This window comes from Symphalangus syndactylus, chromosome 16, assembly GCF_028878055.3.
Source record: "Symphalangus syndactylus isolate Jambi chromosome 16, NHGRI_mSymSyn1-v2.1_pri, whole genome shotgun sequence".
Lineage (NCBI taxonomy): Eukaryota > Metazoa > Chordata > Mammalia > Primates > Hylobatidae > Symphalangus > Symphalangus syndactylus.
In genome coordinates, this window is record NC_072438.2 from 25,335,891 (window position 1) to 25,350,729 (window position 14,839).

Sequence of the window (14,839 nt, forward strand, 5' to 3'; positions counted from 1 at the left end):
ATGCTGCTACAGCACCAGAGAGGTGCATGGAGACCAACTGCCCTGTGTCTGCTGCAGGGGCCACCCATTGGCCATAGGAGACCAACACCCACTATTGAAGCTGCTTCTGCTCTGTCTCTTCTCTATGTGAGAAAATCATTGTTCCGTCCCATTCTTGACTGCACTTGAACTTCTGCTCCTGATAATAGGTGTCAACCGTAAATAATGAGATTCAGAAAATATGATTGAATATAGAGCTTATTTGAATGCAAATCTTGAGGATAGCCACCTGGGAAACGCAGACTCCAAACGAATAGGGTCAGCATTCCAAAGTGGAGAAGTTAAGGTTTCACTTATATAGGCAGACAGAGAAGTTTCAGCAGGATTACATTTTTGATGCAAGACCAGCACATATGTTATAGTGATTTGCTACAATGATTTGTTACAGTGAGTTGGTTACAGATTGCTACATGGCAAGAAAGATTACTGTGTTAACATTATCATTCCCTTAGGAATGATAATGATCTGAGGGTGTCTTCTCTCTGGTCCCACTTGTTCTTCCTAATTACTTACAGGGAAAAAAATGCAGAAGATGCAGCTAAATGCCACGTGACTAAGGCCACATAGCTACATTCCTCTCAAGGCTCAGAATAATTTAAAATTCAAACAGCTTTAAGTTTGAATTATCTGCTTTCACATAGGCAATAGTGCCACTTGCGCAACACTAAATATGGTAGAGCAGAGAGAAAGAAGCCTGAACCTCTGATAACTTTGTGGAGCCACGGTATCAGCTTTGGCTGTCTCTTCCAGCCAATATGCTTAAGCCTCTGTTTAAGAATTTCTTTTTCTTTTTCTTTCTTTTCTTTTCTTTTTCTTTTTTTTTTTTTTTTTTTGAGACAGAGACTCCCTGTCACCGAGGCTGGAGTGCAGTGGTGTGATCTCGTCTCACTGCAACCTCCACCTCCCAGGTTCAAGTGATTCTCCTGCTTCAGCCTCCTGAGTAGCTGCGATTACAGGCACCTGCCACTATGCCTCGCTAAATTTTTGTATTTTTAGTAGAGACGGGGTTTCACCATGTTGGCCAGGCTGGTCTCGAACTCCTGACCTCAGGTGATCCACCCAACTCGGCCTCCCAACATGTTGGGATTACATGCTTGAGCCACCTCACCTGGCCTTGTTTAAGAAATTCTTAAATGGTGTACAAAAAGCTACATAACAGTAAAAAATTAATGCATTGGACCATATTAAAATTAAGAACTTCTAGCTGGGCATGGTGGCTCATGCCTGCAATCTCAGCACTTTGGGAGGCTGAGGTGGGTGAATTGCTTGAACTCAGGGGTCCCAAGACCACACTGGGCAACATGCTGAGACCCCATCTCTCAAAAAAAAATGCAAAAATTAGCCAGGTGTGGTGGTGCATGTTTGTAGTCCAGCTACTTGGGAAGCTGAGGCGGGAAGCTTGCTTGAGCCTGGGAGGTCAAAGCTGCAGTAGAGCCACGATCATGCCACTGCACTCCAGCCTAACTGACTGGGCAGTGAGTAACTGGGATTACAGGCACACACCACCACACCCAGCTAATTTTTTGTATTTTTAGTAGAGATGGGGTTTCTCCATGTTGGTCAGGCTGGCCTTGAACTCCTGACCTCAGGTGATCCAACCACCTCGGCCTCCCAAAGTGCTGGGATTACAGGCTTGAGCCACCACACCTGGCTCCAGTCTCCTGACTGTTGAACTCTCCCAGTGAATGTTGGTATCTTCATCTCAAGCTCCTGCTGGACTTTTTTTTTTCATCTGCTTGTCCCCGTTACTTCCAAGTCAATGTTTATCATTAAACTCCCCATCATCGCCCAAATAACTTGCCTTCACAGCTTCTCTCTTCCTAAGCAGTTAGGGAGCATTTAGGGCCCCAAACAAGGCACTGGTTTATGTTCTCTCACACTCATAAGCCTGTAACCAGCTGATTCTGCATTTCATTTCCCAAATGGGGTCATCTAGCAAGTTCCATCAGAAATTCATGCCTTCAGCTAGCTTATCTGCTGTTCCAAGATAAGTTTCAAAAAAAGGTAAAACCATGACTCTCAACGAGATATAAAAATGGGTCTGGGCATGGTGGCTCACACCTGAAATCCCAGCACTTTGCCAGGCCAAGGTGGGAGGATCAATTGAGCCCAGGAGTCCGAGACCAGCCTGGCCAACATGGTGAAACCCAGTCTCTGCTGAAAATACAAAAATTAGCCAGGCATGGTGGCAGGCACCTGTAATCCCAGCTACTCAGGAGGCTAAGGCAGGAGAACCACTTGGACCCAGGAGGTGAAGGTTGCAGTGAGCCAAGATTGAACCACTGCACTCCAGCCTGGGTGACAGAGTGAGACTCCATCTCAAAAAAAAAAAAAAAAAGTAGGAAAGATATAAATATGAACACATACTAAAGATTTTATGTAACTAATGAAGAAACCAGAAAATTGTTATATCTGGCTCAAAACAGAATTTTAAGATTGGATATGTGTGCCGGGTGTGGTGGCTCATGCCTGTAATCCCAATACTTTGGGAGGCAGAGGTAGGAAGATTGCTTGAGCTCAGGAATTTGAGACCAGCCTGGGCAATATGGTTGATATGACTCTGATGACTAGAGGGACACACCAGGGTTCTTGGTCTCACGCCTATAGGATTAACAACACGGACACACATGGAGTGGTTTTAATGAGCGAAAAGGCAAAAACGAAGGAAGAAGAAAACAGCTCCCCCGAACAGAGACAGAGGGAGGGGGGATTCAAACAAAGAGAAAACCCCGTGTGCTGCGGAAAAGTGGCTGCTTATATTGGGATGCTGGAGGAGGCAGTGTCTGGTTTCCATAGGGCCCAGGAGATTGGTTTGACCAGGTGTGTCATCACATAGTTCACGGAAAAACTGGCCCTCCTATCCTAGCCTTTTAATATGCAAATGTAGAGTGCCATGATGTTCTACACACTTGGGGATATGTGGGGGTGGCCATGTTGTCAGGCACATGTGAGCACAAGGGCAAGAAAAAGATGGTGGGAATTGCCAAGTTTGGGTGGACCCAGTTTCTAATGGCCTTCTTTTGCATATCGAAGCTTGCCAGCTGGCTCTAAGAGCCAGGGCTTTCCTGCTAGAAAAGAAATATTTCTGGAGCTGCTTTAAAAGAAACAAAAACTTCCTAAGGACCCCTTTCCTCTCTATCTGCAGAAAATAATTTCTTAATAACTCCTATAACATGGTGGAACCCCATTTCTACAAAAAAAATACAGAAATTAGCTGGGAGTTGCAGCATGTGCCTGTAGTCCCAGCTACTCAGGAGGCTGAGGTGAGAGGACTGCTTGAGCTGGGGAGGTCAAGGATGCAGTGAGCTGAGATCATGCCACTGCACTCCAGCCTGGGCAAAGAGCAAGACCCTGTCTTAAAAAAAAAAAAAAAAAGATATATTTATAGATCAGGAATATTTAAATGAATGTGCAAATGGAGATAAAACTGGTTTTTCTACATGGGATGATGGGCTGTCAACTGAATGCCCATCAATCGGACAGGATAGCACATAGCACTTACATATCTATAGACAAGAGTTGAGTGCATCTCATAACTGTCTGCAATTTACAGAGTTGTGAAAAAGCTTCCATAGAATATGAATAAGATAACCCAAAGGAATTTCCTCAACAGTTTCTCTGGGCTGGACATGGTGGCATGCACTTGTAATCCCAGTGCTTTGGAAGGCCATGGTGGGAGGATCACTTCAGTCTAGGAGTTCCAGACCAGCCTGGGCAACATAGAGTGACCCCATCTCTACTAAAAGCAAACAAACAAACAAACAAAAGCCAGGCCTGGTGGCACAAGCCTGTAGTCTCAGCTACTTGGGAGGCTCAGGTGGGAGGATCACTTGAGCCCAAGAGTTCAAGTTTACAGTGAGCTATGATCGTGCCACTGCACTCCAGCCTGGGCAATAAAGCCAGATCCTGTCTCTAAAAAAAGGGTTTCCCTGGAAGATGCATTGGTTTTCACTAAGGCACCACTCTTCCCAACACTGCTCAGTCTTTCTCCACCCTTGACTCCAGTGTCTATCAATCATAGTAAAATATAGCTTTCACCACCCCACCAGCTTCTACAAAGACTATTGACTCCCACATCCACAATAAACATCTCTTCCTGCCTTTCAAGATTCCCTTTAATCCAGCATCACTCTCTTTGTATAACCACCTCTTATTTCAGGCAGGCCTGATCTCTCCACCCCAAGCCAAGCCAACGCCCTCCCACACATTCTCCTGACCCAGATGTCCCTCTCAATCATCTATAGCATTCTCATTCTGCTAGCTTCTTTCAAGCTTTCTTTTTGTTTTTGCTTCTATTATCTGAAAGCCACACATAGCACCTATCCTGTTCTTTAATTATAGATGCTACCTGCACTAGACCTTGATCATGAATTCATTCAAACATATTATGAGCACCTTGTATTGGTTCCAGGGACAGTCTAAATACTAGACCTAGGCACTGGCTATGCAGAGATGAAAAAGGCACGGCTCCCTAGATGACTAGGGGGAAACAGACAATGAGAATGAAATCATCTTCGCAAATATTATAACTAAGAATATTATGACAGCAGGCTGGGAGCGGTGGCTCACGCCTGTAATCCCAGCACTTTGGGAGGCCAAGGCAGGTGGATCACGACGTCAGGAGATCAAGATCATCCCGGCTAACACGGTGAAATCCCGTCTCTACTAAAAATACAGAAAATTAGCCAGGCGTGGTGGCACGTGCCTGTAGTCCAGCTACCTGGGGGAGGCTGAGGCAGGAGAATCGCTTGAATCTGGGAGGTGGAGGCTGCAGTGAGCCAAGATCGTCCCACTGCACTGCAGCCTGGGCGACAGAGTGAGACTCCATCTCAAAAAAAGATAGCCACCACACATGGCTATCTTTTTGTATTTTTTGTACAGACAGGGTTTTGCCATGTTGCCCAGGCTGGTCTCGAACTCCTGGGCTCAAGCAATCCACCTGCCTTGGCCTCCCAAAGTGCTGGGATCACAGGTGTGAGCCACTGTGCCCAGCCAATTAATATGTTCTTCTCTTGTTAATCTGTCTTATGTCAACTTAATTCTCAGGCCCAGCTGGAGACCCTAAGAGGGTAGAGATTAAGTTTTGCCCCCGCTACAATAATAAAATCCTTGAAGACAGGGACACTGTTTTAGATTCTTTTTTATTCCCTGATTTCTAACAGAAAAACATCTTAAGCACCTTGTAAACTTAGGTTTGATGGATGACTAAATCTTTCATCCCAAAGTGATCCATAATCCTGATTATTTGTAGACTGTGAAATGCAAAAAAAATCCAAAAAAAACAACAAAAAACCACAAAGATTAGCTGGGCGTGGTGGCGGGCGCCCGTAATCCCAGCTAGTCTCGGGAGGATGAGGCAGGAGAATCGTTTGAACTAGGGAGCGGGAGGTTGCAGTGAGCCGAGATCGCTCCATCGCACTCCAACCTGGACGACAGAGCGAGACTCCAACTCAAAAAAACAAAACAAACAAACGAAAACTCAGTGGGAACGTCTTCACTATGCAGTCGTCTATTCAGCAACTTTGACAACAAGCTCTGGCACTCAGCTCCTATTTCCCGGGAGTTGTCCAGCGCTCCGCCCACGCCCACTTGCAGAACTCGCCCCGCCTCCGCCCCACCCATCGCGTGACGTCACCGTATCGGTCCCGCCCCTCTACTTCGCGTTCGTCCCGGGACTGTAAACCGCTTCCGGATTCCGGAAGCCCCGCCTTTTCGCCCCCCCCCCCCAGCATGCGCACACGCACACGAATGCGGGCACACCCCTGAGTCCCCTCCACAGCCGCGGGTTGGTCCCAACGGTCCAGTTGGCCGGTGCTGCCCATCCGCCCCGCCCCTAGACGCACGTCCGCTCGCCCGGCGCCCGAGCTAGTCCGCGCGCGCGCCGTCTGCGCCCCGAAAGCCCCGCCCCAAGGCGCGCGCCCGCCCAGCGCTCTCCACGTGCTCTCTGGAGGGCGGTGCAAGGGGCCGAGCCGACAAGATGTTCTTGATGCCTCTTCCGGCTGCGGGGCGAGTCGTCGTCCGACGTCTGGCCGTGAGACGTTTCGGGAGCCGGAGTCTCTCCACCGCAGACATGACGAAGGTGAGAGGCGGCGGCTCGCTCATGGTCCGCCGCTGGAGCCCTGCCCGTGGGCGACTGGGGCTGCGGGGCTGGTCGAAGCCGCGGTGTCCGGGGCGCCCAAGCCAAGTTGCAAAAATCAGTTTAAAAGAAAAATTCTCTCCTTGCGGGGATCGGCCTAGGCCGCTGAGGACCCCAGCGGTCGTATTGAGGGCGCGATTCCCCTGCTCGGGGCTAGTGGGTGATGGCTGTAGCCGCCCTTTACCCGGCTCCGCTCGGCCGCGCACTTGCTCCAGTCGTCCCCTGCGGTCCTGGCAGTAACCTGGGGAAAGACGCGGCGGTGGGGCTCCCACCCGAGCTTGGAGGAAGCCCGAGTTTGCCAAGGTGAAAGGGTTTCTGAGGTCCCAGAGTCACAGGGCTGCTTCCCCCGCGGAAGTGAAAGGTCAGGGAGTTAAGTGGCTTGGAAGGGTTTCTAGAGGAAAAGCATGCCTCTCTAGAGAAAAGGGCTTTGCGGAGAGACCCACGTTTCCCAGAATTAAGAGCATCTTCCAGAAGAAAAGTGAACTCCCAAAAATTACGAAGCTCGCATTTCAGATGTGAAGAATCTGCAAAGGGAATGGCTCTCGGAACCAGCACAAGCTTGGGAGTCATGCCTGAGCACCAGAAAGAGATGACTGTCCCTGCAGAAGAACGTTCTAGGTGGAGCTTGAGCTCCAGTCTCCTGCAGGTATCTCAGTGGCGGAGGGACCGGTCGCCTGACCAGTGCTGTCTCCAGTACTGTGCCACAGCCTACCCAGATAACAGTTGCCCAGTTGGCTCCATTGATTCCCGGGGAGTGAACAATCTTAGGAAAGTTAGAACCTGGCAGAGTTACCAATGCCAAGGAAGGCTGTTTTCTTTGGTGGAAAAGACCGAGAGGGCACATTGTAAGTGTCTGTGTGGTTTTGGGAAAGACCAACTGCTGGGACTGGATTCTCACTCAGTCAGTCCTACCGCACAGGAGCTCCTGTGTCTAACTGGGTTTCAGTTTCAAACTACCACACAGGAGCTCCTGTGTCAAACTGGGTTTCAGTTTCCTTATCGGTCAAGGGGGATAAGACTACTTGTTCTTTCCACCTCACAGAGTTTCCATGAGGCAGACAAAACATTTTTAAAGTCATAAATTGCCGTGCAAAAGTAAATACTAAGTATCACTAGGTTTGCTTCCTCATTTCTGGTATTTGAGACCTGAGACTTGTGAAGGAGATGAAGGGAGTGAGCCGCTAAGTGCTTAGCAGAATGCTTCTACCCTCCCTAGGAAGTTGGTACTTCTCTTACAGCCTCTGTGTTGACCACAGTCCTTACGTGGCAACAGTCCTTATGATGGGAGGCACAGCCATTGGCTTGACTGGAATGGCATCCTAGAATATCTGGGATTTGCACTTGAGGATTGTAGGGGAGGAAAATCTTCCTTCTGTCCTCCTAGGTTCTGTGGCTGGGCCTAAGAAAACTGACACAAGATGTATTAACAGCCGGGCGCGGTGGCTCACGCTTGTAATCCCAGCACTTTGGGAGGCCGAAGCGGGCGGATCACGAGGTCAGGAGATCGAGACCACAGTGAAACCCCGTCTCTACTAAAAATACAAAAAATTAGCCGGGCGTGGTGGCGGGCGCCTGTAGTCCCAGCTACTCGGAGAGGCTGAGGCAGGAGAATGGCGTGAACCCGGGAGGCGGAGCTTGCAGTGAGCCGAGATTGCGCCACTGCACTCCAGCCTGGGCGACAGAGCAAGACTCCGTCTCAAAAAAAAAAAAAAAAAAAAAAAGATGTATTAACAAGAGAAAAGGATACAGATTTTATTTACTATTTTTACGTATACAGAGGAGTCTGCAAGAGGAAAATGACCTGAAGAAGGGTTGGGCCCAAAAGCTTGTTTACCTTTTTAAACAAAGAACAATGCATTGTGGGGGTGTGACAAGACAAAGTGGCTTGGGTTAGTAAATTGTGGAATAATGACTAGGAAATCATATAGGGGTAACTATAGAAGATAAGGGTGAGTTCAGTAGGTTTATTTGTACAGGTCCATTTTGATGTTGACTTGCGGTTTCTGGTGATAAGAATGTTCTCCTTTTCCTGGTACAGGGAGATCACCTTTCTCATGGGAATTTGTGTGACCTGCTTTTAGGGAGAAAGGGAGGTCAGAGAGTTCTGCACCTGCTGTTTCTCAAGCGCCTTTAGCTCAAAATAACCAATGTGCCAAAGCGGTATATTTTGGAGTGGCATGTTCTGAATCCTTTCAGAGTCTAACTTGGTGACAAATGGATTTTTCTTAAACAAAACATCTTTCTGCTTTATTTGAAAGTGAAGCTGTCTCCTGGGAGTGAGCACAAAAACCCAGGGCAATGTCCAGGACAGGTAGTGATGGGTCTTGCTTTGGCAGGAATCTGAAACACTTGGGCAGGTGCACATGTAGCTGACCCCAGCACCTGCTTCTTTTTTTGCTTTCTTCTGTCCGTGGGGAGGACACGGTTTGGGTGGAATTATTTGTTCCTTCTGGAATTTGGGGACTCCTGAGCCTCTCTAAGGGATCTACTCTAATTCTATTATGTTTATATTTTTTGCTTATTCCCAGGGCCTTGTTTTAGGAATCTATTCCAAAGAAAAAGAAGATGATGTGCCACAGTTCACAAGTGCAGGAGAGAATTTTGATAAATTGATAGCTGGAAAGCTGAGAGAGACTTTGAACATGTAAGTGTTGCTTGTGGGCTCTAGTTCTTAAAGTGCCCCCAAATCGAAACAGTATTTTTTCTTTTCTTTTCTTTTTTGAAACAGAGTCTTGCTCTGTTGCCCAGGCTGGAGTGCAGTGGCACGATCTTGACTTACTGCAACGTCTGCCTCCTGGGTTCAAGTGGTTCTCGTGCCTCAGACACCCAAGTATCTGGGATCACAGGCATGTCCCACCACTCCCGGCTAATTTATATACATGCCCCACCACTCCCGGCTCATATATATATATACACATATATACGTATATATATACATATATATACGTATATATATATATACGTATATATATACATATATACGTATATATATATATACGTATATATATACATATATACGTATATATATATATACGTATATATATACATATATACGTATATATATATATATATACGTATATATATATGTATATATATATATTTTTTTTTTTAGTAGAGATGGGTTTCACTGTTGTTGGCCAGGCTGGTGTTGAACCCCTGGCCTCAAGTGATCTGCCTGCCTCGGCCTCCCAAAGTGCTGGGATTACAGGTGTGAGCCACTGTGCCAGGCCGAGAATATTTTTCTATGCCTATTTGTCAGAAGAGACAATGCCGGGAAGTGCTCTGGCCAGAAGCAGAAGTGAAAGCATGTGTCTTTGGAATGCACTGTGGTACTTTCTGTTTCAGTATGGATGGGTCTGCAGTTCTGGGAAGTCAGGCCATTTCCAGCACAATCACAAATCTACTGTGAAAGACTGATCCAGAATAATCTGGAAAGTACCAGATTTCCTCAGCCCACCCTCCTGGCTCAAATTCACTTTCCCCACCCTCTTCCTCCCAGCTGCCTTCCCACCACCCTCTCTACTTCTTTTAACTCCCCTTTTCTTGTGAGAGACAGCAGGATCCCTAGGATAGTTAATAGCAGCCTAAGGGTTTTGCTCTTTTATTGCATGCCTGAAGTTTCAAGGGCTTCTCAAAATTTACAATATCTGTGAATCACCTGGGGATATAGTTAAAATACAAAAAGTCTCCATGGGGCTGGAGATCCTGACGGTAGGGAAATATTTTATCTGTGCGCTATATTTGGCAGACATAGAAGTATCCATGTAAACCACTGCAACTATGTATTATTCGTATTATAGATAGCCTATTAGAATCTAATAGATGCAGTCTAATAATTACAGTAACTAATCATCAGTTAAGAGAATTTTTATCTCCTCTCAATTTTTTATCAGTTCTTGTAGTACACAGAGCATTCTCAAGTGCATTGATTAATTCATTAATCCAAAAGCTAACCTGTGAGTACAGAACGCCTGCCTTCCTAATGGATGGCTGTCAGCTGCATTCCAGAGCATCTGTGCTACAGGCCTCTTATAGTCAAGGATCTGTTTTGTTTAGAAATTGCCCAGGATAGTCAGTATCCGGTTCGGGTATGCAGTCTGTGGAGAAACCACATAGATACACAACCTCCAAGCCAAATACCACTTAGATTACTGCAGTGTTTTTGGTGTCTTGTGTCTTTTATTGAAAAGGTTTGAGATTCATTCGGTTCAGCATCAGTCAGTACTCAGATGCCTTGTGCAGCTGTGGCTTTGCTTTCCATTGTTTTCAAATATGTTTGTGTTAGATATAATCTGAAAGTTTGTTAAATAGTTTTTGAGCTAGAATTAGAAAGGCTACACCTAAGAAATCTGGGCTGGGCACGATAGATCAGCAGTATTACACCTGTAATCCCAGCACCTTGGGAGGCTGAGGTGGGAGGATTGCTTGAGCCTAGGAATTTGAGACCAGCCTAGGCAACATAATGAGACCCTGTCTCTATTAAAAAAAAAAAAAAAGAGAGAGAGAAAGAAATCTGGCTTGAGAGCATTCTGTATTTGGATAAAAACATAAGTGAAAAAGACGATGGAAGCAGTTAGCAGAATAGTGTGATAATGCTGAGTCTGTAAGTGTGCCTTCCCAAGTGAGCCAAGCAAACTGCTTGTTTTAAAAAGACTATTTCCTCTTGTTTTAGATCTGGACCACCTCTGAAGGCAGGCAAGACTCGAACCTTTTATGGTCTGCATCAGGTATGAGAAGAACATGATCATTTGGTAAACCTTCAATGAGCACCTACTGTATACCAAGTATTGGGGCTGTCTAGTCATACTAAACATTTTGTGTTGGATTGTATGATTTTATTCCAGTATTAAGCAGAGACATTTAAGATTAAGAGGCGAATTGCTGTCAAAAAGTACTGCCTATCTTACATTCCTCAATCTGAAGGCTTTCTTTATCCAGTCGTGGTTCTGGCTTACATAGAATTATTTGCAAGAGTATCCTCACTTACTCTGCCTCTCAAACATAGAAGTTATAAAATTTTGCCAGAACACAAAGGTTTAAAGAAAAAAAAAAACCACAATCAAATTTCACCCTGAGTTTAGCCCTGTTGCTGCAGTTAAGGTAATTGTGTGGGAGCTCAGTGAGTCTCCACAGGTAGAATTCCCTGCTGGAAATGAACGCTTGAAAGAAATAAAGTGGTTGATTTGGTGTATCTGTGGGACAGGACTTCCCCAGCGTGGTGCTAGTTGGCCTCGGCAAAAAGGCAGCTGGAATCGACGAACAGGAAAACTGGCATGAAGGCAAAGAAAACATCAGAGCTGCTGTTGCAGGTTATTTCACTTTTTAAGTTTAAAGAATCCTAAGGATCCACTGTTTACGATGACCTCTCTTTCCCCCTTTCTGTCCTTTTACCAGTCGCCACCCCTTACCACATTCACTCAGAAATAATTCATCTTAACAAAAATTCATTTCCTCTTGCTGAATATGGTTGGCCTTATGATAAATACAGAAGGTTAGCTAATGGAATTTTATTTTTAATATATCTGTATCTTGTTTGGGTGTTTTACTACCAATTGTTCACTCTTGTCATATTAGAGCTGTGTTTTCCCAGAACCTGTAGTGTGTAGATTTTTTGTAATGCCACCCTGATGCTTCCCGACTTTTAAATAACACAGAGTCATCAGATTTTACAAATAAAGAGACTAAGGAAGCAAAGCGTGGCATGCTTGTTTATCACTAGCCAAAGGTGTGTGCCTGTCCCAGTATGTCCCAGGCAGAGGCCATTGAGTCACTTAGCGTTAAGCAGCAGGACGGGCCTAATACCGTCAAAAGCCGTGATTAAAGATGCTTTGGAAAACATTTCTGAAACAGTGATAATTGGCTTGATTACTCTTTAGGTCTATGTATATTATAAATGCTCATTAACTTTACTTCAAATATCATTGAAGTGGTTATTTAATAACTTTTGAGAGTTTTTGCTGACCTGATCTTAATAAAATGCTGTGTTAATAATGGACTTTGCTCAGTTCCTTGGATATAATTTCAGCATCATCATTTCCCCGTCATTTTTAATCAGAGAAGCTCTTGGCAATTGGGAAGCTTCATCAGGAAATCATAGTGTCTTGGAAATAATCCTAGGAATAATTGCCACTTCCTGAGAGCCTGTACTGCTCCGGGAGGAGCTGTTCATTCTCTCCATCAGCCTGTCCTCACCACCACCTGGGAGTGAGGTACTTGCTGTAAAATGCACTCACGTCTTCATTTTACAGAAGAGGAAATGAGGCTCAGAACATTTGGGTATCAGGCCTGGGATTTGAACCCCAGGGCTGTTTTCTCAGCACACCACACCATGCCTCTGCTGTCTGCTCTTTGAGTTGTCTTGGACTGACTCCAGTTTTCTGATTCCTCTGTCTTTTCAAGCGGGATGCAGGCAGATTCAAGACCTGGAGCTCTCTTCTGTGGAGGTGGATCCCTGTGGAGACGCTCAGGCTGCTGCAGAGGGAGCGGTGCTTGGTCTCTATGAATACGATGACCTAAAGCAAAAAAAGAAGATGGCCGTGTCGGCGAAGCTCTATGGAAGGTGATGGAAGCAAATTAGGAGGAGGGTGGTGCTCTCTGGCGTTCTGACAGCCTAGCTTTTGGGATATGAGCTGCCCACTTTTCAGCGCCACCCACAGCTGCATGGCTTGGCTGTGACCTCCCTATTGCCTCAGCCATTTTAATAATGTGGTCAAAATTAAGCCCAAGCTCTGCTCCTGGCTCTCAGCATGTGTCTGATTCCCCTATGACTTCCTGACCCCTCCCTGCTCTGATTGCAAGCAAGCCATAACCAGGTAGCTCTTACCTGAGAGGGAGGAATGACATGACAGACATATCCCACAGGTTTCAACCCAGATGATGTTCATTTACCTGGCACCTGCTGGCCTTGTGCTAAACGCAAGCACCACACAGATGAAGAGATCCTCTGGATGCTTGGTTCTTGCCCTTGTGGGCTAGTGGGGTCCCTGCCATCAGGAATAAATAAGATGAGACCTTCAGCAGATGGTGCCAAGCACAGTGGGGGCCCTGGCACTGCCCAAGGGTTGACAGCTGTGGGGAGTGAGGGAGAGTGCGGGCTCTGCAGCCAGTCAGCATGGGCTTAAGTCCTGGCTCCACCACTTACTCATTGGGGGACCTTGCTGGTTACGTGACTGAAATCTCTGTGCCTCATTTTCTGCATTTGTTTAGTAGAGTTGTAATACCGATTTTATGGGGTTTGTGTCATCATCCAAAAGAGCACATCAAGTAGGGGGCACGTGGCAGGACTTCTAGGCCATCTACTGTTACTCACCCACCTCTGTGCTGCCACAGGAAGAGCCAGGGTTGTGAAACACGTGCCTGTATCCTTTCTCTTCTAAAGCTGGTCCTGCTTACGGACAGGTTGGAATTTGGAGCCCCGACTTAGGTAAAAGAAAGCAAAAAGGTCTTCAGTTGCACGTTAGAGCCATTGCCGTACGCTTGCTTTGCAGTTAGCACATGGGGCTGCATCATTCCTGATACAGTGAAGGGGAACAAAACGGGCCTTTCTGTGGAAGCCTCTTCATTTATGTGGTAGATTTAGAGCTTCAAAGACACCACAGCACAGGCCATTTTTCATGCAGCTGAGGATTCTGAAGGGAAGTGCCTGACCGGATACCCTCTGGTTCTGCTCTGTGTGGTGATGTTTTCTGGCTCTTTGCACCATACCATCTGCTGCCCTGGGTCAGATCACAAAAAATGAATCCAGGTCCTGTGTGCCAATCGTTTTTGATTTGTAGTCTTCCTCTTTTGTTTTCTGTAAGGTAAGAGTGTCTCATAGTCAGCGTTCTTGAGAGGTTGTTTGACAGTCACTTTATCTTTCTTTTGCCAGTGGGGATCAGGAGGCCTGGCAGAAAGGAGTCCTGTTTGCTTCTGGGCAGAACTTGGCACGCCAGTTGATGGAGACGCCAGCCAATGAGATGACGCCAACCAGATTTGCCGAAATTATTGAGAAGAATCTCAAAAGTGCTAGTAGTAAAACCGAGGTCCATATCAGGTAATTCAGGATTGTGTCACAGACTCGGGATGTTACAATCAGAAGGAGCCCTTGAGATCCTAAAATCCAGCTCCCTCACTATTTAGAGGAATAACTTGAGACCAGAGATTTGAGATGACCCACCGGGGGCCACACGGGAGCTGGAATAGAGCTGAGTTTGAGGTTCTTTCTATGTTTCCTTGCCTTTGAGAGAGAGAGTGCCAGGATATACTATGTACATGTATATTTCATAACCGTGTTATTCAGACACAACATACCATACAATTCACCAATGCAAAGTGTGCAATTCAGTGATTTTTTTTTTTGAGACAAGGTCTTGCTCTGTTGCCCAGGCTGGAGGGCAGTGGCATGAACATGGACTCGAACTCCTGGGCTCAGGCCTCCCACCCTAGCCTCCTGAATAGCTGGGTTTACTGGTGTGTGCCACCATGCCCAGCTAATTTCTTAATTTTTTGTAGAGATGGGTCCCGCCATGTTGCCCAGGCTGGTCTTAAACTGCAGGGCAGAAGCAATCTTCCCGCCTTTTCCTCCTAAAGTGCTGGAATTACAGCCATGAGCCCCCATGCCTGGCCTGATATTTAGAATATTCACAGAGTTGTGCTACCATGACCACAATCAATTTTAGAACATTT

General features: G+C 46.2%; 1 protein-coding gene across 1 annotated transcript in view; it reads left to right on the forward strand.

Annotated features, from left to right (window-relative positions):
- The first annotated feature begins 5,745 nt into the window (after positions 1-5,745).
- LAP3 (leucine aminopeptidase 3) overlaps positions 5,746-14,839 on the forward strand; it is a 31,620-nt gene continuing 22,526 nt past the window's right edge. The window contains exons 1-6 of the mRNA XM_055246370.2: positions 5,746-6,118; positions 8,704-8,819; positions 10,848-10,902; positions 11,379-11,484; positions 12,575-12,734; positions 14,043-14,207. Coding sequence (XP_055102345.1) covers positions 6,017-6,118; positions 8,704-8,819; positions 10,848-10,902; positions 11,379-11,484; positions 12,575-12,734; positions 14,043-14,207 — 704 coding nt within the window. The 5' untranslated portion in view covers positions 5,746-6,016. The remainder of the gene's footprint in view (positions 6,119-8,703; positions 8,820-10,847; positions 10,903-11,378; positions 11,485-12,574; positions 12,735-14,042; positions 14,208-14,839) is intronic.